Genomic DNA, 26,407 nt, shown 5'->3' with positions numbered 1-26,407 from the left:
ACAGCTTCGTTCTTTTCATTCCGACAGTTAATTCCGTTCCGACCATTCATCAAATTAGTTTCGGCCCTATTCATTCCATTCCGACAATTCCGACCATTCCGTAAATTAGTGAGCGTTCCGGCCATTCCGACCATTCATCATTCCGTAAATTAGTATTACCCCTCAACAGACACTTTTAAAAATCAATAATGACATTTTTCTACGAAAGTTGTCAAAGTAAAAATTGCAAGGAGGCATAAATATGTAAGAATAAATATACTAATAATACTTGACCCACCCAAAAGCTTACCCTCATCCTTAACCAAATATTGTTAGCAATATAACCCCCCTCCCCTCGACCGAAATGTGGTAGGATTCTATACCAGCGCTCATTCTAAGATTTAAGCTGCTAACATTATTTATTTTAAGGTGCAATTTGGGTTTAAGCGTTTAGGTTTAGATGGGTCAAATTATTATATTTCCCCATATTTATTTCTTCCTTTCAATTTTAATTTTGACTTCTCGTTTTATTACAAAAAAGAGGTAGGATTGTTTCAGCGCCTCCAGAGATAAGTGAGCGTGGCTGTAAATGAAGTCCCACCAAACACTTTAAGAAGTTGGTGTGGATGAACCAGATTACCAGCACTTTTTCTACTAAATTGCAGTCCAACTTTTCTAATATGGCCCACAAAGACTGTCCTGATTGCACTGCCTTCCTGCCAGAAAACTTTGGAGTGGAATGCTTACCCAAAATCATGCCATTGTCATCTTTGTTGTTGAATATCACCGGTGAATTTACCGAAAACAATGGTCGTTTTTGGCATATATGTTGTCCTATTTTGACGTACGATTCAGCCCCCAAAAAATTTGGCGTAAATCTTTGGAGGTCACAAATTATGGTATGCACTCAGCCTGTTTTTTAACCTTTATAATTGTGTTAATATATTGAAAAATTATTCTCAACTGGGTTTCTGTGGCACCTTCGAGTGTCATTTCTAATGCTCTGTAGAACCTCTTATGTTTTTTTAGTTTTTTTTATAAACAAAATTTAGGCCGAAAAATGGAGGAAGACAAAGACGATAAAACGTCTTCAAATATCGGCGACCTTTTGTCCTTGGTGGACGACCTTGGAAATGTGTCTGAGGCAGAGCTGGACACAAGAAAGCTTGTTTCCCAAATGAATCGCAAAAAGAAAAAATCTGGAGGCTTTCAATCAATGGGTAGGACAACTAGGACAATGTGTCAAATGCTTGTATTAACATGATTTATCCTCTTTTAGTTTTCTATAATAACAGTTAACTATACAAAGCAAAGGGTAAATTAAACTTATAACTCAAGACGAGTTACTAAAAAACCTAATATATCTGTTGATTATATTGAATTCCTTACTTAAAAGCAATATGTCTAAAAATATTAGAATAACGCCAACTAGCATGACTGCATTCTATGGCAGATATCACTGAGATTAGTTTTAGCAGCTGATGTGCACACCTGGTCTCGTAAATTTTATTAATACATTTTGTAAAGTATGTTTGTTCTCTAAGAAAGGATCTCAAAAAAAAAAGTCATAAAATTTATACTTGCCACAGAGTCTTTTGTCAATATCTTACCGAGCAAACTGTGCATAGAATGTTTACATTTTGTTAGTCCTGAATATAACCAATTTCATTTTCTTCACAGGTCTTTCTCACAATGTTTACAAAGGGGTGATCAAAAAAGGTTACAAAGTTCCAACACCAATCCAGAGAAAGGTGGGTTAGAGAAAAATATAGAAAATAGATTTATAGTGAGGCATGTTATTTTTTGTGTATTGGTATAAGGTAAGCAATACTGTGCTTTACTATATGATTTTTGTTTGATAGGTATACTACATTTGTTAAAAAAATACAAATATAATTTTATGTCATTTTAATTGGTTTTCACAATTATTTTGTGGACTTGTTTTATTAAATTTTTATTTTCAATGCCAACTTTTTTAGAAACAGGAGACAGTAAATGCAGGGAACGCAAACTTTAATGTTTTAAAACAGCTATTTAAAAAAATTGATGTCTATTAAAATGTGTTCAAAGTCAAACATGTTTATTGACAGCTGTAGTTTTTACCAGGGCTGCGGAGTCGGACTCAGGACTCTAGTAAGACCACCTAAAACTACCCGAGTTCCGAGTCTGATGTGCGCATACGCAGTACCAAATTTTGAAACTGCTATGGCCGCCAACTTTAAATTTTGTAGGCATATGGTGGATATTTTCTAACCATGTATTGTGAATGGATGCATTATATGACACCCCTGTAATTGCTAAATATCCACCTTATATTTGCTAAATTTCCACCTTATTTTGTTTCGTAAATTGGCAAAATACAGGCTGTAGAGTCCGGTCCGGGCTCGAGACTCGATGAAATCTCACTCGGGTTTATTTTTTTACCCGGAGTAGGACTCTGGTTATTTTTAACCGACTCCGCAGCCCTGGTTTTAACAGTTAAAATATTTATCAAAGAAGTGTCACATGTATATGAGTGCAAATGGAGCCACCATAATGTTTTCCAAGAATTATCCAAATGCACAGAATTAGAAAATCATCTCAAATTGAAACTTTTACATAATAATATAACCTCAACCAGATGTAGAAGTTTTTTAATACAAAAATAGATGACAAAATCTTTTAAAAATGGTTATCTATAATCCATCTACCACATAACACATAAAAAAACATCACAGGTTAGTGTGAAATACATTATAACTTGTTCCTTTTTTTTCACAGTGCATTCCACTGATTATGGATGGCAAGGATGTGGTTGCCATGGCGAGAACAGGAAGTGGCAAAACGGCAGCCTTCCTCATTCCACTTTTTGAAAAGTTGCAGACGAGGCAGAGCACGTTGGGAGCAAGAGCGCTCCTTCTTTCTCCAACAAGAGAACTCGCTCTTCAGACCATGAAGTTTTTTAAAGAGGTAATTTGTAGTAAGATATATAATGGCGCTAGATATGATTTTTATGTAAAAAAAAGTAGATCACATTGTTTTAAAGTTTAAAAAAAAATGTCCTATTTAGATTAAGTGTGGTGATAATAAAATTGTCTCACCAAAGTATTTATGTCAAACCGCAACCCTAATCAGTGTTCTTCCAAGTATTCAGAAAGCCAATTGCATGTTGCATAGTTTGCTGAAATATCTGTTAGTTATTGGAGAAAATAATCAATAGTTTGCTACACAGATATGCATTCTAACAACATTGATTTGTTTATGTCCTGGTAAAGATGCACAACATGGTGATTTTAAACCTCGTACTTAAAAAGCTTAACCTTTTTAAACGTTTGCAACAATTTTCTTTGAATTACTGTTATGGACAATCGTAACAGTTACAGTGAAATAAACACATTAAAAATAAAATCAGAATATTACATTAAAAATAAAATCAGAATATTACCCTTGACAAAGGACTTTTGCAGCAACACAATTTTGCCACAATTTTATGCCAGTTATTTGTAGAGATAGACCGATAATATTGGCCGTTATTTTGCTGGTGATATATGTATCGGCACATTTTGGCCGATATTTTGCTACAAAATTATGATTTAGTTTTTCCCTAAAATCAAATAAATTGCATATTTTTTAGGGGCGACAACTTTTTTTAGAAAACAGTTTTTGTGTAGCATAGAGTTTTAAACAAACAAAACTACAGTGAAATGTTATTGACTATATCACAGGTATATTAAAAAATGGGTATCAATATCGGCTATCGGTAGGCAAAAACGTAAAAAATCGATCAGTCTGAAAAAGTGATTCCGCTCGATCTCCACTTTGTTGTAAATCACTCTAAACTTTGTTTCCAGCTCGGCCGTTTTACCAGTCTGCGTGTAGCTTGCATACTCGGTGGAGATTCGATGGACGACCAGTTTGCAGCCCTACATGAGAATCCCGACGTCATAGTGGCCACACCGGGTCGTCTCATGCACGTTCTCATGGAGATGGAACTGCGGCTGAAGTGCATGCAATATGTTGTGTTCGATGAGGCTGACAGGTTTGTTTTGAGTTGGAAATTGCACTTGTTTGCGTTTTGTTTATCGCAAAGATAAAAATATGGTTGTCAGAGTGAAAAATAGACGAAATTGCATTGCAATTTTTGGTAAAAGTTTGTTGAAAAAAGGTTGGTGGTTAAAAGTAGTAATAATTATTACCGAATTTTTTTATGTTAATCATTAAATGGCAAGTTTACAAATTCGATTTACGAAATAGTAGTAATTATATAGGACAGTTATACTTTGCATTTTAGCTCAAATGGGTTTAAATTGTAGAAAGCTGAATACCTCAAAATGATAAGATATATTCAAGAACCACATTTAAATCTCAAAATGACTCTTTTAAACATACCCAATTTCTGTGGTCTCAGACTCATATGTCCTGCGTTTGCAATCCTGCGTTTGAAAGATCCCCCGATTTAAAGAAGAATTTTTTTCGCTGTTTTTGTATACTTCCGACACATAGTCATAAGTGTTGAAGCTACCCTTTACATAAATAACACAAACCCTCTGCAAATGCAGGTTATTTGAACTTGGCTTCCAAGACCAGCTTCACGAGATTTTAAAGCGACTTCCCGAAGACCGCCACACCTTGCTCTTCTCAGCCACACTTCCTAAACAACTGATCGAGTTCGCAAAAGCGGGGCTCAACGACCCTACCCTTGTGAGACTTGACCTAGACTCGAAACTTAGCGAACAACTTAAGGTAAATAAAAAAAAAGGTTTTTAAATGAAATACGATAATGCATTCTAAATTGAATTATTGACGATTGCATCATAAATTATTATCAACTTCAGCAGCTTTATTTGCAAAAAGATCCAATATATGAACTTTAAACGTATTCCTCACTCTTATAGACTATTAATAATTTTGATCTGAGTTATACCAAGAACATGTTTTATGATTGTATTAGTTGATCAGCAAACTGAAAAATGGTGGAAGTGTAGCGCAACGTATTTTTAAGACAAACAAGGATTTTACGGCGTAATATTCTAAATAGCTAATCCGTCATACAAAAATTCAAAAACTCAATGAAAATAGGAAAACTAATTTTTTTCTCTTCAGTTGGCATTCCTGCATTGTCGCCTGGACGACAAACTTCCAACTCTACTACATCTTCTCAAGAACGTCTTTAAAGAAGAGGAACAGACAGTTGTGTTCGTGGCCACAAAGCACCACGTCGAGTACATTAAAGAGGTAAAAATTCAAGTTAAAACTTTTTCAGTAAAATATGATGCTAATTTATAGAATTCGACCGATACAACTATTTTAGACCGATACCCCGATATCGATTTTTATACCCAACAAATGGTCAAAATTTTAACTAATTAAAAATAAAATCCAAATATCACTTTTCACCCCCCTAAATTTGAAAAACTCTTATTTTGCTAATGCTGTACGAAAAAAAAACTTGTTTGTATTTCACAAAACAACTATATCATATTTTGTACTGAAGTATCGGCCAAACTTTACCGATACCGATATATCGGTCGATGTTATTAGTAAATCTATTGGTCAAGTTTACTAATTTTGCATCACTTTTTAATTTATAAAGCAGGAGTGGCTAACGAGTTGAGACCAAGAGCACACCTTGCACATGACAGAAGTTAAGTTTTACAGTTTTTCACCCGAAAGCGATTTTTGAAACACATTGAAACACAGTAACAAACCTTTGTTTTGGCAAATATTGGCCTAATAACCTGAAAAAAACCTTCATTTGCTAATTTAAAATAACGACGTCATTCGGATCAGATATTTCAAGACCCAGCATTCTTTTTTAACCAGTTGCACACATTCCCAGGTGTTGTTGGCCTTAACAACAGAAGGTAACAAAACTTACTTTTTGGCTAATTTTGGTCTAATAACCTAAAAAAATAATTTTCCCAAATTTGAAATAATGACGTCATATGGATCGGATATTCCTACTAGATCAGGGGTTCTTACTTGGTGGTACGAAGCACCAAAGCAGGGGGTACGACATGCAGTGTGAAATTATGCGCTATTTAGGCATATTTGCATTTCGGCAAGTACGAAAAGCAACAAAAAAAACAATATTAAACTGACTGATTTTTTGTGTGTTGTAAATATTGTTGCTTACAAGACTGTATTTAATGCATGCATTCAACACGGAAGTTAGAAATACATTGAGTTTAATACCTATTATTACAATTTAATTTAGTAAACAAAAAGTAAAAAAAGGTTAAGAAACACTGTACTAGATCAATAACCACTTGCAATATTCCCAGGTTTTGCTGGCCTACGAGATCGAGACGTCCTACTCTTACAGCAGTTTGGACCAGATCGCTCGCAACATGAACATTTCGAAGTTTCGCAGCAAGCAGTCCAAGGTGATGGTGGTCACTGACGTGGCCGCACGCGGACTGGACATCCCGATGCTGGACAACGTTGTCAACTTCAGCTTTCCGCCCAAGTCTAAGCTCTTTCTGCACAGAGTTGGTAAATTTTGCGCGCGCGATTTTATTCAAAGTGCCGTCGGGAACTTCAATCTTTTTTTCCAACTTTGTAAAGTCAAATAAATAGAAAGAAATGAAAAATTACCATTTCAACATTCATAACACTTGGTCAGTAAAATTACGGAACCATCAAGAATATTTTTTTCACTTATAATACATCCTAACCAGCCCTATACCAAGTAAATACTCATTTCGTTTCTGGAAAGCGATCCAAGGCACTAAGGCAGTAGTTGCTTGACCCTAACAATGTAGTTATCTTACGTTTGTACTTTTTGTCCAATATATCAGATCTTTTACTTTTTTACCTTTTAATATCATTGTTTCAGAACGAAACATTCCTATTTTAAAGTTCTTGATTTATTTATAGCTGATCGCAGGTTCACAACCGCCTTAAACAAATTAAAATTCAAGATCCGCCTTACAACGGTTCATACCGATAACTGAATTAGCCACAGACCACCGAGTTTAAAGATCATGACCTTCCCCTCTTTGACCCGCAGGTCGCGTTGCGCGCGCAGGTCGAACCGGCTCGGCCTACTCCCTCGTGTGTCCCGACGAGTTGCCCTTCGTCATTGACCTTCACCTCTTTCTCGGCCGACCTTTGACCTTTGTGAAGTCGGGCGTAAAATACAATGGTAAGTTGAAGGAAGACCTTTCAAGTACAGTGGTTCCCAACCTTTTTGTTCTTGCAACCCCTTATAAGATTTCGATAACTTGCACGACCCCCAATTATAGTGTCTGATAAAACAAAGTCAATAATAACACATTTCAAAATTGAGAAAAAATCTAGACAAATTGTATAGAAGTTTAACTAAAATGTCCGGATTTAAGTATTGAACAACAAGCTAAAGTTACAGTTTGAGCGTCCGTTCATTTTTATTATACTTTGTTTGACTGAAGCTACGCTAGATTCATTAATTGAAAAGTGTAATCGTGACGTCATAAACACGACTGGTTCACTGCAGCAAAAGCCACATAAACACAAATGTTAAACTGGCGATTGGTTTTTCTCCTATAATGCTAAACTTTTAGTTCATATTGCTTATTTCTTAAAAAGTTTTTCTTTGTGAAATACTACACCGACCGAGACAACCCCTTGCGACCCCCAGGTTGGAACCACTGCTTTACATCAAAGAGTGTCATTTTTGTTTTCCATTTTTCAGACGCCATTTTGTTTTCGAGCGCATTGAAAAAAATTGACGTATGGAAAAAAATATTAGCTTAGCCGGGATTCAATGTACATTGTTCACTTAAACCAAACTGTTTTAATCGTTTTTAACATTTTTATGGGTGTTTTTTTGGACACGTATATAACTTTACCAACGGCCCTTTTGGCCAACGTCTTTGATTTTTGATAAACATATTCATTAACCGCTCTACCGATAAATGTAATTTGCTCGCCATCGGCTTTCTGTAGACTGTATATAGCCTGCTGAAATTATAAATCTGTCGCTATTGTAAGCTTAAGTTTATAACTAACAAGCGTAATTGCATGCTGTGTTGAAATGTCAAACAGTCCTGTTAGACTTGTGGGTAAGTGTCTCGTCACTAAAACCTGAGGTCGTGGTTTCGATCCCCGTGCCAGTATTGCCACTAACATGACATGGAAAGGTATGGTACGCAGGTATGCCGAGACCTTGCATGCTTGTCACTGAGACTTTCCTAAAGCACCAACGTGTCTGAGAACCCTACCACCTTAAATAACAGTGGTAAGGACAGATATGGCACAAACAAGCGTTTTTTAATGTTTGATAATTCTGAACCACTAGAGTTAGATGTGTAAACGTGTAAAAAATAATAATAATAAAATACTAGCAATTATACGCAAATAATATAAAAATTAGCTCGTGGTAATTTTTTTCGAGCCGCAACCTCAAAGTCAAACTTGGCACGTGCGTCATATTTTTTGGTAATTTTAACTATCCAAAAATGTTTCGCACTTTTTCTTATATCGGCGTTGACGTTATATTGAGGTAATCTTTTTAGCATAATGCGCCTAGGTTTTCTAGAACTATCAACATAACGAGTTAGACGCCAACTTATTATAACTGATTGCATTTTATCACGCTTTGAACTAGTTTATTACGTCTTTTAAATATTAAACTAACATTAATGACCTATTTAAATTACATCACAAACTAGATTACCGGCCCTCATTATTAAAACTTTTTTCCTGCCTTCTTTATTATCATTAGACCTTTGTTTATTGAAACAAATCCTAGATCCACCTGATTTACGATTGTTCTAATAAAATGCTTTAAAATTACGCGTTCTAATGACATAATTCTCAGTTGAAATGTAGTGCGATCTGCAGAGACCTTTCTACATTTGTTTTTGGTCCGCCACTGGTAAAAGTTTACGGACCCCTGGGTAGGCCAACCAAAAAGTAACAAAAGAAAAAAACAGCTTTTATTTTGTTTTACTTAACAATAACATGCTTTTGATTTAGCCCATGGTGCTACTTATTTTGACTTACATAGAAAATTGTTCTATCTGTAGATTGTTAGATAATTAGATTACACGGTATTCCAAATGTATCCTTTGATACGATTTTTTTTTTAATACGATTTTTTACTCCCTGCAGCTTGGGATTCTTTGTACGGTAGCGTTGCTCAGCTTGTAATCGACGAGGAACGAGAATCGCTACAAACTGTTGGGAACAACGCCGAAATCGACGCTCTACTAAAAGTCTCGCAAAACGCTTACAAGTAAGTTCGTACAGGTTACATTTTTATCTTATTTTCCTAATGAGTTAAGTAGTTTTAACAATCCAGGCCAAGTATACATTTATATTTATATATATCAGTGTAAAGCGGTTGAGGCTTTATTGCTCAGCTGCGAGATGGTTAAGTCAAGGTAAAAGGGGCAGCACAAGCACAAACACGCGTTTATAAATGAACAATTGCGAAATAGGAAAAAGGCGATCTGCATGCTTCGTTGAACGTGGATGTACATCGGTAGGTTCGCTACAAGTGTTTCTTTTTTTTTTTTTTTTATTTATATTTATATATATCAGTGTTTCTTTTTTTTTTTTTTTATTGATATTTATATATATCAGTGTTTCTTTTTTTTTTTTTTTATATTCATATATATCAGTGTTTCTCAACCTTTTTTCGCTGTCACCCAAACATTATGCTAAGTATAACAGTAAAGACTTGGCGGCGCCATTTTTTTATTGAACTTTTTGTAATAATAAATTCGAATTGTAATTAATGTTATGTCTTCGTGTTGGTTACGCAATACGCATTGTTTTTCAAACTTCGGAGAATCTTTAGAACTACTGCAGTCGGCGACCTAACTAAAATCAAACAGCGACCCAATTTTGGGTCGCGACCCATAGGTTGAGAATCACTGATATATATACCATTAAAACTTACTTTCCTATTCAATTTTTTGGCAATTGATTAAAACTTACTTTCCTATTCAATTTTTTGGGAATTGAAATTCATTTTGGCCATTTGAATTACAAAACATATAGTTGGGTTAATGTAGATAACTTGGAGTTTGCGTGCAATGTTTGATTGTGTTTTTAAGGCAATATTTAAAGTCTCGTCCTTCAGCCGCGGCAGAATCGATTAAAAGAACCAAGGAAATATTGCTCACCACCAAGATGGGAATTCACCCGATATTCGGTGAGTAATAGCGTTAAGGGTCAGTTGTGTTACGTTCTTTTTGTGGAAAATAAATATATTTTAGGATTGTCACTGTAATGCGTATAGATGTCGCGTATATTACAAAAAACTATAGACATTTGATCTACAGTCAGATGAAAAATGTTACCACAGAATGTGTTTCAGGGTGCTCTGTAAAAAAACTGAAAATTTACTGATTTCCAAAAATAAAATGATTGTAGTGCTTTTACGCATTTCAAGAAAAAATATGCTCCTAGCTTTTTTATTGTTGAAATACAAAAACCTAAATTGTTTTGGGTACACTATGCACGGATCTGTAATGTAGCTTAATAATAAATTTCAAAGCCAAAAAGGTCCTAAAGGCTCCAACTGTAAAAACTCTGATGATAACAATTGCGTCCTACCTTTTATAAGTGAAGCTTTGATTTTATTTTCAGCCACACTAACTGAAGATGACACAAGTTCGTATCGAAACGTCTTAATCAAGATGCTGTCGATCTACTCGACCTTTTTGGCTTTGAAATTTATTATTAAGCTAAATTGTTTTGATGTTCAAAAGTTTCAAGTTTTCAAGTTAAAAAAAAAACCTAAACGATTTTAATGTTATTTCAAAAGTTCGGTGTTTTTATTTTCAGAAAACCTTGTCGATAATTCAGAAAGCGCCCGGTTGGATTTGCTTTCTAGCGTCAGGAAGTACAAGCCAAGTACGGTGAGTAGAGTTTTTGCAAATTGACTTCTTCTTTAAAACAGAGTGTACGTTTTTTAACGTTTTATCCGTGATCTTTAAGCGTTGTTAACTCTAGACTATTTTTATAGTTTTTAGTTTTTCCGAAGTTAACTTTGCCATGTTTAATAGGTTGAGTGAAGTAGATTCTCATTTTAGACTAAAAGGTTAGCATGACTCCCATAGCAAAAAAAACATGAACAATATACCCCTTATTTAAACGTTAAAGCCTTCTACATGAACGTGAAACGAAATAGTTGGACTAGGATGTACCGGGTCGCCTTGTTTGAGTATAGGAATTCCTAACTATATGATCATATATTAGCGCAGGGATGTCCAACCTGCGGCCCGTCTGAAATTTTTGTGCGGCCCGCTAGGCATTTTCACTCCCAAGTAGTATTTTAAACCTTCAATATTAGCCTAATTAAAATGTACCAGTCAGCTTTTAGGGGCGAACTAATAGTATAGGATGAGTAAAAAAATATATATTAACTCTAAAGGCCCGTTATAACTCTAAAGAGCAATACTTAATCTTGAAACTTAATAGGTTCTGCAGCCCATTAAATTATTTCAAGTGTCAATGCGGCCCACTATAATAAAAAATTGGACATCCCTGTTCTAGCGCTTACACTTCAACTTTTTTAGTTGCTTCAACTTTTTTAGTTGCTTCTTTAACTTTTTTAGTTGCTTCTTCAACTTTTTTAGTTGTATCTAGTTCAGAACAACAATAGAGTAACTTTACAATCGCCCTTAACACACTACAAACTATGTGTAAATGTAAATGTCCTAATAATATTATTTTATAGGATAGTGCGTATTCAAGTCTGAAATGCTTGGGTGTATGGTATGCCCATTTGTAATACAATAATTTACTTTTTTTAAATTACGATACGTTTCACAGTACATTTAAGAATCTCTCGAGGCACACAATTGGACATTTTGACAATCATTGACTTATAACCAGGACTGCGGAGTCGATTAAAAATGACCCGACCCCGACTCCGGCCAAATGTGCGATTTCGTCGAGACCCAAATCCGGCTCCGACTCTACAGCCTGTATTTCACTTATTTATGAAAATAACATAGATATTCAGCAATCCACCAATAGCGGTATCATATTATTTATCCAACCACAATACATGGTTGGAAAATTTTGCACCATTTGCTATTACACTTTTAAAATTCACAGTTTGCGGTCTTTTCAGTTTCAAAATTTGGTAATGCGCACGCGGGACGCGGCACTCTGGTAGTTTTACGTGGTCTTACTCCAGTCCCGAGTCTGACTACAACAAAACAAACCAACTCCGTCGAGTTAAGAGTCCGACTCCGCAGCCCTGCTTATATTGCTGATCTGTAGACGATATTCGAAAAATCACTTGTTCGTAGTCTTACTGGAGTCTCCAGTCCAACTCCAACTCCTGCTTATAGCGCTGTAGACGTTATTCGAGAAATTACTGACTTTAATAATCTGCAGACGATATTCGAGATTGGTGCAACCGCCAAAGCGACGGGTTCAGGAGTTATGAAGAAGACGCGGAATCGTCACACCAGGTTCGTCGCAAAACATCAGGAAAAACTACGCGTCATCCGAGAATCCAACAAACAAACGTAAGCTTTTCACATACTTTGACGCTAAAAAACGCACTGTTTGTTTTGTTGCAACGCGGTCTCCCGAGACAGAGTATCACCGAACCTTTTCACCTGGTTTTAATGGAACGGTTCTAGAGATTAGAAACAATGTCCGCCGGTTGCGTTCTTAGACAATGTTGGTTGAAGCCTAACAAACTATAAGGCAGTGTTTCTTAACCTTTGTTCGCGGCGACCCAACTACTAAGCATACGCATAGCAGCGAAGCTTATTACCTTCACTGAATATTATGCGAGCCTAAAGCGAACAAACAAGAAATTAGACAGTAGCATTAATAAAGTCAATTTTAGAAAAAATGAGAATTTAATTGCCTCCGCAATTTTTTTTAATTTTTTGAGAACCATTCTCAATAAATCTAACCACATATAAAAGTACCTCAGGCGGTCCAACCAAATCAAACAGCGGCCAAATTTGGGGTAGCGACCGATAGATGGAAAAACACTGCTATAAGGTAAACCTTTAAGTGGGCAATTTGAAGTTTTTTATTGTTTATTTTTTACGATATCTGTGGATACAATAAGGATTCAGACCTTTGTCCGACAGAGTTGTTGTTATTTTGTATTTATTTTTTTAGGATGCATCAGCCTACACACAAACCATCTAGCGAATTGCCCTTAAGCGACGAAACGAATTTAAAGGTGAGTAAGCTTTAAGTGAAGTATGAAATTGGTATTAACTTCTATAAATAAGTGTCTGAAAAGTTTAATTTTAATTTTTGACCGTGTACTGTTGGTTTTCGACATTTTACTTTTAGAAAACCGGAAATATCATTCAAATAAAAATGATCCAATCTTTCTGATTGGATTTAGGTCCAACCACCTCAAAATTTCAGTTTGAATATTTTGGAATGTTTTCTTAATTAATATTTGGTTAACTGTTTATCAGTAGTTTCAAAAAAATTACTTCGATTTTTTTTTATTCTGGTCTTTGTTTAATTCAGGAGTCTGTAAACTGGTGTCCATGTACTCCTTGGGGGTATGTGGACTAATTATAGGGGGTCCATGAAGGCGTATTTAAAATATAAGTGTTTTATTTGAAATTAAAATAAATAGTTTTAAAAGAAAACACATTTATTGAAATAAAACGCTTCGGCGCTTTCTTCTTGAATCTATTTAGACCATGTTTCAATTTCACATTTTAAACAGAAGTTTTCTTGTAATAATTTCATGCCCACCAGGGTCCACGCCACCCAAAGTTTTTATTGGGTGTCCGCTTTAAAAAAGTTTCAGAAACCGTGACTTAATACAAGCAAACCCCACATTTCTTCGTTGTTCATAGGAAGTCTTCAGTCGTGTGATCCAACCTTCCAGCAAATATATTATTATCAAGCTACATTACAGATCCGTGCACTGTGTTCCTAAGTCTTTGAATTTTTTTCATTAATGTCGGCGGCACCCCTGTAAAGTTTACGAAACCCATATTTCTTTGTTATTCACAGGAAATCTTCAGTCGCGTGATCCAACCTTCCAGCAAACCGTTCGTCGCCAAAACGAAAAAACGCAAATCGCACCGGAAGAACTTTCGTGACGACGAGTTCTACATCGGGTATTCCCCCAAGGATCGGCACTCGGAAGCGGGGTAACAGTTTTGTGACGTCACAATGGAGTAGTGTCTCTGAAGTGTCTAGGCTCCCATTATTGCCAATATTGACATGATAAGTTAAATTAGACACTAAATATATGTTTTTTTGGTTTAACTGGGTGATCTGATAATGAGGAAAACATTTGTCCGTAAGTTGCTATTGGATCTGGATTACAACTCGAAAAAAGGAACCTATATTATATATTGACATGTTTAGCGCTGTATTCAAACTATATATAACTAGTACAGTCAGCAACCCTACTATCGAACTGTGATCTATGACAGTGTTTCTTAATCTTTTTCTATAGCGGTCCCACCAAAAACGTTTCCCCGCAAGTTGCTATTGGATCTGGGTTACAACTCGAAAAAAGCTACCTATAAATCTTTATTATTCCAAATGACCTGTCCGTATAAATCGCTCTATCTTTTGAGAATGTTCGCCAAAACCGGTTATTTGATTTAAATTTTTAGATATTCGATGAAGAAAGAGGCTTCAAATTTCACGCAGGAGGCAACCAACTTAAGCCTGGACTTAATGGCCGACGACGATACGCAAGTAAGAAGTGCTTTCAAACATTATAAGCACTGTAATACCTTAATTCACCAACTTAAGTGAACGAGATTGACTTGAGAGTTAAAACAAGCGGTTTTTGTTGCTATGAGTAAAAATATTAAACGTATTAAAACGTTAGAAAATTTATTGGAGGGCCGGGTTAAGTAGGAATCGTTATAAAAGAAAGCTGTAAATAGAATTGTTTAAACAATTTGGAAAATTTTTGTTTGAACAAAAATTTCCAATTTGTTGCAATTTCCGTTTTTTTAATTTGGTACTGCGTATGCGTCGTCAGACTCGGGACTCTGGTAATTTTACGTAGTCTTACTCAAGTCCCGAGTTCGGTTCCAGCAAAATAAACCGTCTTCGTCGAGTATCAAGTCCTTCATCGACTCGGCAGCTCTGCTTACAAGTATAACTTGATCAATAAATTATTCTAAAATCTAGGTAAAACACGTAGCAGTGTTTGTCAACCTTTTTAGCGCTAAATTTTCTCGTACCCCTTTCTACAATGGTCGACGGAAGTAGATAAAATGAACAATCAATCAATTTACTAATGCCTTTATTGTTGTTGCTTTGAATAAAATATGCATTCCTCACAAATATGCCTTAATAGCGCATAATTTCACACTGCATGTTGTACCCCTTGCTTTGGTGGTGCGTACCATTAAGAACCCCTGACCTAGAGGCTTACTTTTGCCTAAAAGGAGTTTTATGGAAGATAAACAACAGGCCATTTAAATTTCTTGGCGGAGCATAGTTTGCCCAGATCTGTGTGTTAACCAGTCCATCTGTCATGAACAGAATTTTGCACATCATTGCCCCAAGCGCAAAAATACACATTTTAACCAAAATATTATCGTTTTGCTTCTTATCCATGGAAACCATCGTCTTCTAACTAATTTTTTGTCGAGTATAACGTCAACAAAAACAGTCATCATCACATGAAAGATTCATAACAGACCAACTTCAGTCAGTTGATCACTTATATTCTTCCAAAGATGCGGAAGCAGAAGGCTCAACAGAGAAAGGTGTGGGATCGCAAGAGGAAGCGCTTCGTCAATGCCCAGGATCTCGGAGGAGGAGCGGGAGGACCTCTAAACAAAAAGATGAAGAACGAGAGTGGCGCTTTCATCTCCGGGAAAAACAAGAAGAACTTCTACCAGGAGTGGAGGAAAAGATCTAAGATCGAAGAGCGGAACAATGATGAAGCTGCTAAGAAGGACGATTGGAGAGGTGAGCTTTTTTTTCGTCCGATAGTATCGGATCGGTGACGATAATTAACCGATACCCGATTGTTATATTGGTATTTTTATTTTATGGTATTAGAGCCGAATCGATGTCGTTTAGTTAGGCATTTTTACCAGGGATGAGCACTGTTGTAAAGAAGTCATTTTGAAAAACACTTAAGTCACAGTCAAGTCATTCTGAGACCAAAATTCAACATATAACAAGCAACTTGTTTCACGTGCAAACATTCTGATAAATATAGCTCAATTTTAGAATAAAATATTTTATTTCAACCCAAGTAGTTTAGTTTGTTGACTTCGGTCAAAGTCCAGTCATTTGGCAAAATATAAGTTAAGTCGAGTAATTTTACCGAGTAGACAAGATCAAATGTCACAGGTCTCGCTTTTTGCAGACCGAAAAACAAACAAGACAGCTTAACATCGGCCGAGTCTTTATACTAACCATTCCCACTTTTGTTCCGCAGGAGGTCGCCAACGATCCACGGGTCGTTTCAACGCGAAAACGAGCGGGAAAGGAGTGAAAGCCAAGTCCGAGCTGAAGAGGCCAGAGCAGATTTTGAAACAGCGCAAACAAGATAAGATCAAGGAAAAGAACAAGCGCAGTCAAAAGCGCGGAAGAAAAAGATGATTTTTTTGCGCTTTGCTGTCAATAAAACTTGTTAAATCCGCACAATTTGTGAAGCTTGTTTGTTATGTCGTATAAAGGTTACCTGTTTAACTCTACGATTGCATAACTTTCGGCAACAGGGAAAAAAATATATTTGCATATGAAATAACGCTAGGCACGCGTTTGTTGCGAAAACACCACGTGGAAGTAGCATTGCCTAACTAGATGATCCTACATAACCTTTCTAGTCTGCCATCCTTTCCATTACTTTGGTTAAAATAAATTAACAGTGTTAAAATAAACAGCTGGTTATTTAACATTTCAATGAATAAGCTCTGTGGCTTTTCAGGATCGGTTCGAGTTTCGTTGAACCTAAAATAAAACTGTGGGTCAATAAATGTATGGAACGCTTTTTCAATTGTAACCTGTAATTTAAGTTCTATGAAGTATTTAGAAAACAAGCAGCTAATCATTGAAATCTTAAAACAATAAAATAAGAACGTTTTATTCATTGAATATGCATTTTTAATTTATTCAATTAAATAAAAACATTTCTTGGAAATATTTTGTTAACGGTACCAAAATTGACCATGGTATAAATTGACACTTTGAAATATAAATTTGACGTCATGCTGGAGTGAACCGCTTTTTCAATTGGTCGGGGGTCGGTTAAGGGTCATATCATCATATGTTCTTTTAAAATATTCGGTTCAGTGCCAGAACAGCTCCTTAAAATCTTCAAAAAATGGTTGAGATTCGGTTACGGTCCGAAAAACACACAGCCCAAAACCGGTTTATGAAGTACCGGTTCGGGTTCGGTTTGGTTCGGTTCCCTGCATAGAACGCGCAAACTTACGGTGTTTTTAAGAATGTAACTTAGTTAGGGAGTTTCCCGAAAATAAATATGGCATTGTCCATGCAATTTTGGTTTCAATATTAGGTTTGTATTTTAATAACTACAACAGCTTAATTAGTAAAAAGAGCTTACCGAATACCCTCAAAATGACATAACGTAAACCAGAGGGGTCTAATCTGAACCTTAAATCACTACCAACCGTCTTCAGTTTAATTTAGGTTGCCGCTTAGCGTTTGGATTACTTTAATAATGTGGCAAAAGCCAACAAGTAAACAATTAATAGTTTATTAAACTTCACACAATATTAAAATTTTAGGAGCTGGTCTAGAATCTTCCCCCTTTTTAGTCCGGGGATTTATATGGAAAAAGCTATTCACCCGGACAATAAAGGTTTAAATTGATATATAACCACTAACAGGCATCTGTGGAAAGTATGACAAGTGCACCCGCGAGTTTTTATCAACCTTTCAAAAGTGCACACCGAAAAAGTCTGAACTGCACCCCAAACTTGTAAGACGCTTGTGCGGCATACGTTTACAGTGCATTGGAAATCAAGTACACCCGGTAACCCGAATTTTTTCGCCTGTGCACACGTGAGATCTCGTCAAGATCTGCCATACTTTCCAGACTGGACAACAGGTGCAACCGTTGAAGAGCGATCTAGTTAAATAGTCACTTCTGGTTTATTTTGCTAACATTATTTGGGTTAAGGTGCAAGTTAGTGTTTGGGTTTGAGTGGGTCAAGTATCATTATTATTCTCCCATATATGTCTTTCTTGCCATTTCATTTTTGACAACTTGTATTGTTACTGTATAAAAAAAGTGGTAGGATTATCCATCTGATACATAGGTGCCTAAAATTAAAATTCTCTTTGATTACATTTGGACATTCACAACTTTATGCCAATGATACACTAAGTAGGATATTTATAAAAAAAATCCTATGGAGTTGCAAGCTGTTGTGATGGCCGGAGGTCGAGGCAGCCATATGCTCGACCTGACCGGATCTATTCCAAAACCGCTCATACCAGTTGGAAACAAGCCTTTGATCTGGTATACAATTAAAATGCTGGAGAATGCCGGATTCACAGGTAAAAGTCTACTGGCAACATATTTGTATTGGTCTATTTGGCAACATATTTTTTTGTATTAATGCAGTGTTTTGCAAACTTTTTTTTGGCTTGCAACACCCTACAGAAATTATAAATAGTTTGCGTCACCCTTGCTCGTATTTTTGCTGAGTGGTAAGTTTAACATTACAATAAACAAGATTGAAACAGCACATTAACTGTGCAACAAACTTGAAAATTTTTTGCACATTTATCGCACACAAAAAATTGTATCAAGAAGCTTACGAATAAACCAAAAATTGGAATCCTAAAGAATTTGAAATATCTCTCGGCACCCTTGAAAGTTAAAAATGGCACCCTAGAGTGCGCTGCCCCAAGTTGGGAGAAATTATGTGTATTGCTTGCACCCTTAGCAATGACCATAGTTGCATATTTCATGTAAATTTGAATATTTTATCTAATCAAATGCATTATAGGTGCATAAATATATCTTTAGGATTAAAGTTTAAAAAATATATGCTGATTTTTCTTTCTGTAGCCCCATTTTTTGTTATCTGTCTGGTTATCTAAATTAAAAAAAAATAATTATGTATTAAAAGCAAAGGCAATTACAGCTTTAAAAGGAAATTTTCTGTTATGAGTCTTAAATCTGCAAAGTGCGACAAACAATGTGGTTACAATTCATGCACATTTCTAACTAAACACTATTTATGAAGCTCTAATAATGTGTTTTTCTTGCAGAGGCAATTGTGGTGACATTACACAGCATTAAAAATGACATTGAGATTGTTATGAGAGAGTTCAAAATGGAAATAAAAATTGTTGTAATACTGGAAGAATCTGAAATGGACACTGTTGATGCACTTCTTCTAGTCAAGGACAGAATTAAAGTAAATATATGTTTTTACGACTATAACATGTTAAAGACATATTTTTTGTTCTATTTTTTTAAATAATTTTATATAAAAAACATATGCAAACAGTGTGGCATTGCATCAAAGTTAATAAACACATGGTTAAAGTTTAACACTTAAATATTAATATTTTTTAAACGAAATGCATAGCTTTTGAAGCTATTTTAATTAAATTTAAATTCTAGACTATTCAATAAAATTGAGATATTTTTTAAATCGCTACATTTTTAAATGTGTCATAAAGAATTTTTTTTATAGACAGATATATTGATTGTGAGTTGTGACCTTGTCACTGAGCTACCTTTTCATCGGATTGCTGACGTTCACCGCCTAAATGACTCAACGATAACCATGCTACTTTGTCCATCTAAGGCTGATTTGGACAATTTGCCTGGCATTAAACCAAAGAAAAAGGGTATTTATTCTGTTTGTGGATGTGTGTTTTATTTTAAAAAACATTTGTTGGACACTTTTATAATTTTTTGTTCCTGTTTTTCTGCCCAGGCCAACAAAGACAAAGAGAATTTATTGGCATGAGTTCAAATGACAGACAAAACCACAGAGTTTTGTTTCTTGCAAATGAAGCAGACTTAGAAGTAGGCAACAACCTATTTAAATCTGTGTTAAAACCTAAAATATAGTTTTTAAATTATTTTTTTTAAATGTATTTTTATTCAATTTACATTTTAATATTTTAATTTCTTTACGTGAGTACCGATCTATGTTTTAGCCAGCCAAAAATATCATGTATGCTATTTTGGTACATTTGTTTCACACAGCAAATATGTGTAAACAGAAAATAAAGATACATATACCCAACAACAACTATGATTAGTTCAGGGGTTGGCAACCTACGGCCCGCCAATGCATATCATCCGCCCTGAGACCCATTTTATAATCTGGACATGACGCCATTATTCAAATTTATAGGCTATGCCAACTGGGTAAAGGCGAATTTTTTTACAGCTTATTCCTGCATTGCATGTAGCATGTAGTTAGAGCCTTTTCAATTGCAAAAAAACTAGTTTTATCCCTGATAAACAGTTATTCCAGTTGTTATAATAATATGCGTAAAAGCAGTGACGTTGTCTGAGTTTGGTTTTGGCCCGTAACTAGAAAAATGTTGCCCTACCCTAAAGTCATTATGGATCAATGATAGCAGCTTACGTATCATAGTACACCTAAAGCCTTCTAAAGAATAAGTCTAGAAACCTAACCAGCCTGTGGTGAGGTTCAAACACACGACCTTCGGTCTTACCAGGACTGTGACTCTACCAGCTAAAGAGCTGAGCAAGTGGAGAAGCAGCGATGACACCATTGCTTGCTGCACACTATTAGTACAAATAACACAATATGGCCTGTGAGTTCAAGCCTCGCCACAGACTAGTTATTTTCCTAGCCTGCCTTGCCTGCATCTTTGTGATTTTGGTTGGTATGTGTTAAGTTCTCACTGTTAAACAAATAACCTTTTAATTATTGTAAAAAATGTTTTTTTTTACTTAGAATGATGTGTTACCTGTGCGTCAAAGTTTGCTGCAGAGATTTCCAAGGTTTCAAGTCAGAACTGATTTACATGACGCGCACATGTACATCGTTAAAAAGTGGATTATCGACTACCTTTCTCACAACAAGTAAGTTCAGAGGCTAGTCACTATCGTTTGTCTTTGTTGACGAATTATTTTATTGGTGTTTCGAGGAATCAAATCAGCTTACCATGATATAGCCTTCTTCTAAAAAAAAAAAATACAGCTATAATTATTATATGTGGTTAGATAAAATAGGTGATTTTGTTTAATTTTCCAGTGGTCACTGAAATTAAACCTAAAAAAGAGTTCACACACCTTTTAATTTTTTAATTTATATATGTAATCAGATGAACATTTTATTTAATTTAACCAGCATGCAAAACGAAATATTTTGGAAATCAGTATCAAACTTGCAAACAACTTCTTTCAATTGCCTTATATTTTTATATATTTCTGTGCAAGATAAATAAATAGCTTTTTTTATCCAATAAGACTTAGGAGCTCTTTTCGAAGTGAAGTTTTGCCATATGTTGTTCAAAAGCAATTTGCCAAAAGCTGTGAAAAGGCAGCTTTAAATGAGTTGGATGTTACTCCAAAATGCGACACGAAAGGTATTATGCCTCATAAAAATCATATCTGAACAACTCTGTTAATCTAAATTTTGTTTTACTATCAAAATATATTTTAGTAAAGTCAATAGATGGGATATTTTATTTTATATTCATTGCCCTGTCTTTTATTGTCTCAATATTTGAATAAAATTTGTGCAACACATTAAATTTTAACCAAACATTAACATTTCAGTCTTTTAATTTTCAAGATGAACTGCATGATTAAAAATCTTTAATACTAAATTTGAAACTCTGCAAAATTGCATTTTTTGGGCTTAATGTAAATTTGATGTTAATTGCTACTATTATTTCATCTGGCTGGAGCACACATAAATATATTTTTTTTAAATATGATTTTTCTTGTTTACCAAATTCTGATTTTGGCAACAAGTGTTTCAATCTACAACAAAACTAATTTGACTTTTCAAACAAATTACGTTACATTAGTAACTATTTGTTTTATTTTTCAGATATTTTCTTTTTTTGTGATCATGACAATGAGAAAGACTATGTCACTGATTTAAGTCTTACGTTAAACAAAAAAGACTCAATTTCAAATAGGATTTCTTGCTATGCTTATGTCTATGATGAAGGAATTTGCATGAACGTCAATAATTTGTCTTTATTTATGGAAGCAAACCGCCATGTAAATATGACCATATCTCTTCAGTTGATGTGGTTTAATTCACGTTGACAATATTTTTATTTCTATATATTTTATTTTGTATATTTTTGCTGGTTAGAATAGTTTGGTAATGAATTAGCGTGGATGCTTATGCGGAGAACCAATGAATGTTTGCCTAAAAACATATTTTTTTAAATATATTTTACCAGGTATCCAAACCTGAATCAACGTTTCTTTCGCCCGCCAATCGAATTCCACCAACGGCTAAAATTGATGAACGATCCCAGGTGAGTCTTAAGTTATATGTAGTTAGCTTTTATATATTGTTAAATTGATGTCTTTTTATGAGTATTTGGATTAAACCTATGTTGATATTTTTCTGTCGAATTTTGGCATAATTTAGGTAATATAGAAATAATTTAGGTAATATAGTAATATAGAACCAGTAACAGTAACACTTTGGTAGTGTGTTATCCAGTACGAAATATTACATTCTGTTTTACAAGCCTTGCACAATTAAGGCCGGAAATTTAAGAGAATTCACTTACCCTTTACCCTATTTTTAGACAAAAAGAAACTAAGTGAGAAATATAAGTATTTCGTTTCCAGTGGCACTCTTCCGTTTATTGTGAACCAATGCACTTCGTCAGTTTGTATTGCAATTGCGTAGCGCGCTCCCTATATAATAATTTCTGGTATTTATACAGTAAAAAACTTTTTTTTAAATTTGTGTTTTAAGGTAAACTTTTTTTAGGGAGTGTTGGAGTAGTTTAAAACCAATTTTTTTTTCCTTTTAAAATATTGTAAAAATGCTTTTTTAAGCAGTGTTTCACTTTTAGATAGAAACCTGCTATTGCTTTATGGCAGGGGTTCTTAAACTGTTTTACTGCTTCGAGTGGACCACGGTAGGCAAGAAATTTCCAATCAAGTTGGCTTCACAATCAAATAAACTTAAAAAATATGCTGATGATTCAAGTAAAATGGAGTCTAAATACATCCATTTCTAAAACGTTTTATTTTTAATCACTCGCTGAAAAATTTACTTTTTAAATATACACTAATATTTCAATTTGGCCTTCATGAACCCCTTACAATTAGTTCACGGACCCCCAAGGGGTCCATGAACCCAAGTTTACGAGCCCCTGCTTTATGGTGTTGGCTGATAACACACCTTGCATAGTACAACATGTGCCTAATTGAAGGGAATTCACCGCCGTTTTAACCCTTTTCAGGTGGGTGCCGATTGTTTGGTTGGAGATCGCACCGAGGTGGGTGAGCGCAGCGCCATCAAGCGGTCGATTGTGGGCAAATATTGCGTAATCGGCTCCAACGTGAAAATCGCAAACTGCGTGATCATGGACAGGGTTCGTGTTGCAAGCGGGTGAGTAAGGCCTTGTAGTTTGTCATTTGTGGGCACTGTCCAACGTACAGACCCCCTTTTCGTACATAGCTAACTTGTTTAAACTGGTTGGCATTTTTTTAACTGCAAAAAAATTAACTTTTTAAACTTGTGTCTAGAAAAAAATGTTTCGCAACGCGACCTAGGTGCTAAGCGTAAGTAAAAACGATGCTTTGGCGACTCAATTCTTTCCCAGAATTAATCTCAATCTAACCATGTGAGCTAGTATAGTCAGCAAACCAATTTGGGTGACGACCAAACCCTGGGTTAGATATGTAACTATAAGTGTTTATAGTGTTTAATAAATAATCCTGTTTTATTGATTGTAATGAAATCTTTTTATCGATTTATCGGTAACATAGACCCAACCTAATCACGTTTGTATCTCGTGTTAGCTTATAGTTTTGCTGTTTCAACAATATGGGACTAAAATATAATTTCCTGAGATAAAGAAATACATCGCCTTGAATTTTTATTTCGCTGACGCGATTAGTTACGTTGTATTTGGCAACCAAAGTCTCTGGATAATATAAAAAACGGTTTTCTGATTTTTTTTTACCAATAATCGATACCGAGACTTGAATATCATTACATGCTCTGTTTTACTTTTTTTTTTTTTTTACTTTTTTATTAATGCGTAATGTTTCAAATTCTATTTCCAGATGCAACATAAGCGGTAGCGTACTGTGTCAAGACGTTAATGTTGGCGACGGATGCGAATTAAAAGATTGCTTCGTTGGTTCGCAGAGAAAAATCCCCCCTCAATGTAAGTCACTTTATAATTTTTAAATGTTAAGGGTGCTCGCATTTACATTTGTGAAAATAACGATTTGGCAGTTGATCAAAAAAAAACAGTAATGTACTCAGGTACTTTTGCTTTTAAAGGTCTTAAGAACGTTGGTTGCAGAAAACAGAAACGTGTGGCCAAATTTCGTGAAAACCTAACGATTTTGGGCCTTCTGTTTTCTGTTTTTAGTTAAACCTTTTTTGTGCAGTACATAATATGGGTGTTTGTTAAACAAAAAAGGTTCAAGGATGTAATACCTATGACAATTTTTTTAACTTTGTGAGCTGAATGTGATGCCTGTATATTTTACACCCTATTTTGCTGAACACCTAATCGTTTTGTTTTTTGATGCAGCTCAATATTCGAGGGAAACTTTGGTGGACAGCGAAGCTATGATGGAATTCGAATAAACCGATATTTTGCTGTTCTTGTTATTTTATTGCAATTGTTGCTATGCGTGTTTATGAACTATCATTTTATGTGCTACTCTTGTGGTGAAGTGATTGCGTTTTTTGTATCATTCGCCGACGGAAAAAAAGTAAAAGAAAAGATGGACATCCCAAACAGTTATTTATTGATGTTTTTTTTTTTTAAACCGTTCCTGTCTTTGTGCTAAGATTCTTTTGCTATTGAACAGGTTACAATTATATTTCGCGTGTACTACACAGGTTTATGTGCCTTTACACCATGGGCCTGTTTCACAAGAAACAAAATTTAGCATGAAACAATTTCGTGGTTAATGTTGAGTTATGATTCAGCAGCGATTGCACTATTTCGTAAAAAGCATATAAATTTGCCGAAAAAGATCAAGTCAAAAGTGTGAATATTAAGACGAGTTATTGAAAAACTTGACCTGCGAAATTAGCCTACTTTCCACAACTGCTACTATACGAAATAAATGTTAGTTCATTTTTTTAACAAAAGTAACTGTTTTGCTTGGATCATATTCAATTTGGGTTAAAAACAAAAAAATAAGATGCTCGACTTTTCTGCAGTTATTCTTATAAACGGGAAACCAATCGATCTATATTGCTATTTGTAGTATATTATTTTCTCAATCATTCACAACAAGAAATCTTTTAGATAACAGAACTCATCTGCTAAATTTGACAGTTGCGTAAATGATTTGCCCCGGCGTGCACGTCGACATGAATTTCGTTCGCCGTCACTTTCGTGACTTTCAACACGTCGTCGGTGTTTCAAGTACATTTGGCGCCCGGGGCTGTCCATCAGTTTACTGCCCCACGAGAGACTTTGTTGACCGAATAGACTACCAAAAATAGGTAAGGATTTGTTTGACGACTGAAAAATGGCGAAAATTGTCTTCATCACTTTGCAGATGTGTGCAACTTTTCTTCTTTTGAATATATTTATTACTGTTTGTATGAGAAAGAGGGTCCGAAATATACCTGATAAAACTCTTTCATAAATTTGTAAACGTTTTTGCAAGCCGCAAGTTCATCTCACTTAATAGTGACAAAATTAGGTCTTACCAACAAGAGTAACAGTTTTTTTTATATTTAAGATTATGTGCAATTTGATAAGTTTTGCCGGAACCAAGTATTTGTGAAAATTTCATCACCAAGTTCTGCTGAATTTTAAACTCTTTCATTATCATTCAACCTTGTTATTAAAGTAAGGAATCGCTATAGTTAAATAATTCATAAAAATGGGCCACGTAGTGGTTGGACTGGTTTGGCCGAAATAACACAATATAATTTAGTTTTGCATAAGGCAGTTCTTTATCTTTAGTAAACGTCTGCCAGTAGATGTCGTCAGTGATTTAGCTGGGATTGGATTTGAGGCCAGACAGTAAACCGCCAAGGTTTTGATTTATTACTGAGCTGTCAACAATAGCAAGCTTTTTTGCAACATAGTTTGGTCGACGATACACTGTTTGTAATTGAAAACAATGGACAACAATTCCGCCACACAATGACAAATAAAACAAAAGTTAGTTGTAGTAGTTCGCTTTTTATTGCAAAAATCACAAAATACACGTTTTAAGATGTAACTTGAATAATGTTGTAAAATAAAACAAATTGATGTAACAACTTAACTCATGGCAAAACATAATTGGCAGCTGTCGGCACCACCAACTTTTGATCGAAACAATGGCCGGCTGGATCCCCCTTCTTTTTTCTGCAAGACGCGC

General features: G+C 35.1%; 2 protein-coding genes across 2 annotated transcripts; both read left to right on the top strand.

Annotated features, from left to right (window-relative positions):
- Nucleotides 1-1,013: 1,013 nt before the first annotated feature.
- LOC146170244 (ATP-dependent RNA helicase DDX54-like) lies at nt 1,014-16,514 on the top strand. Its single transcript, XM_083383922.1, has 17 exons — nt 1,014-1,199; nt 1,660-1,730; nt 2,740-2,928; nt 3,810-3,997; nt 4,518-4,701; nt 5,062-5,193; nt 6,243-6,453; nt 6,971-7,105; nt 9,055-9,178; nt 10,005-10,102; nt 10,738-10,811; nt 12,301-12,434; nt 13,048-13,111; nt 13,912-14,051; nt 14,526-14,610; nt 15,609-15,843; nt 16,322-16,514. Exons 1-17 carry the CDS (start codon nt 1,040-1,042, stop codon nt 16,483-16,485), a joined length of 2,388 nt encoding a protein of 795 aa, XP_083240048.1. The 5' UTR covers nt 1,014-1,039; the 3' UTR covers nt 16,486-16,514.
- A 962-nt stretch (nt 16,515-17,476) lies between these two features.
- LOC146170243 (translation initiation factor eIF2B subunit gamma-like) lies at nt 17,477-24,807 on the top strand. The gene is made up of 11 exons (XM_083389026.1): nt 17,477-18,411; nt 19,132-19,280; nt 19,563-19,719; nt 19,809-19,900; nt 20,808-20,935; nt 21,323-21,441; nt 21,912-22,087; nt 22,276-22,353; nt 23,299-23,447; nt 24,128-24,231; nt 24,607-24,807. Exons 1-11 carry the CDS (start codon nt 18,264-18,266, stop codon nt 24,660-24,662), a joined length of 1,356 nt encoding a protein of 451 aa, XP_083245152.1. The 5' UTR covers nt 17,477-18,263; the 3' UTR covers nt 24,663-24,807.
- The last annotated feature ends 1,600 nt before the right edge of the window (nt 24,808-26,407 follow it).

Source organism: Ascidiella aspersa, chromosome 1, assembly GCF_963924565.1.
Source record: "Ascidiella aspersa chromosome 1, kaAscAspe10.2, whole genome shotgun sequence".
Taxonomy (NCBI): Eukaryota; Metazoa; Chordata; class Ascidiacea; order Phlebobranchia; family Ascidiidae; genus Ascidiella; species Ascidiella aspersa.
Note: the sequence above shows the minus strand (reverse complement) of the source record. Positions and strands in the feature narration are given on the sequence as shown.

Coding starts and splice junctions, on each gene's coding strand:
- LOC146170244 (XM_083383922.1), top strand. CDS start 1,040: ATGGAGGAAGACAAAGACGATAAAACGTCTTCAAATATCGGCGACCTT. Junction 1,731..2,739: donor CAACACCAATCCAGAGAAAG/GTGGGTTAGAGA, acceptor TTTTTTTCACAG/TGCATTCCACTGATTATGGA. Junction 10,103..10,737: donor GGGAATTCACCCGATATTCG/GTGAGTAATAGC, acceptor TTTTATTTTCAG/AAAACCTTGTCGATAATTCA.
- LOC146170243 (XM_083389026.1), top strand. CDS start 18,264: ATGGAGTTGCAAGCTGTTGTGATGGCCGGAGGTCGAGGCAGCCATATG. Junction 19,901..20,807: donor CAAATGAAGCAGACTTAGAA/GTAGGCAACAAC, acceptor TTTTTTACTTAG/AATGATGTGTTACCTGTGCG. Junction 21,442..21,911: donor TCCAAAATGCGACACGAAAG/GTATTATGCCTC, acceptor TTTATTTTTCAG/ATATTTTCTTTTTTTGTGAT.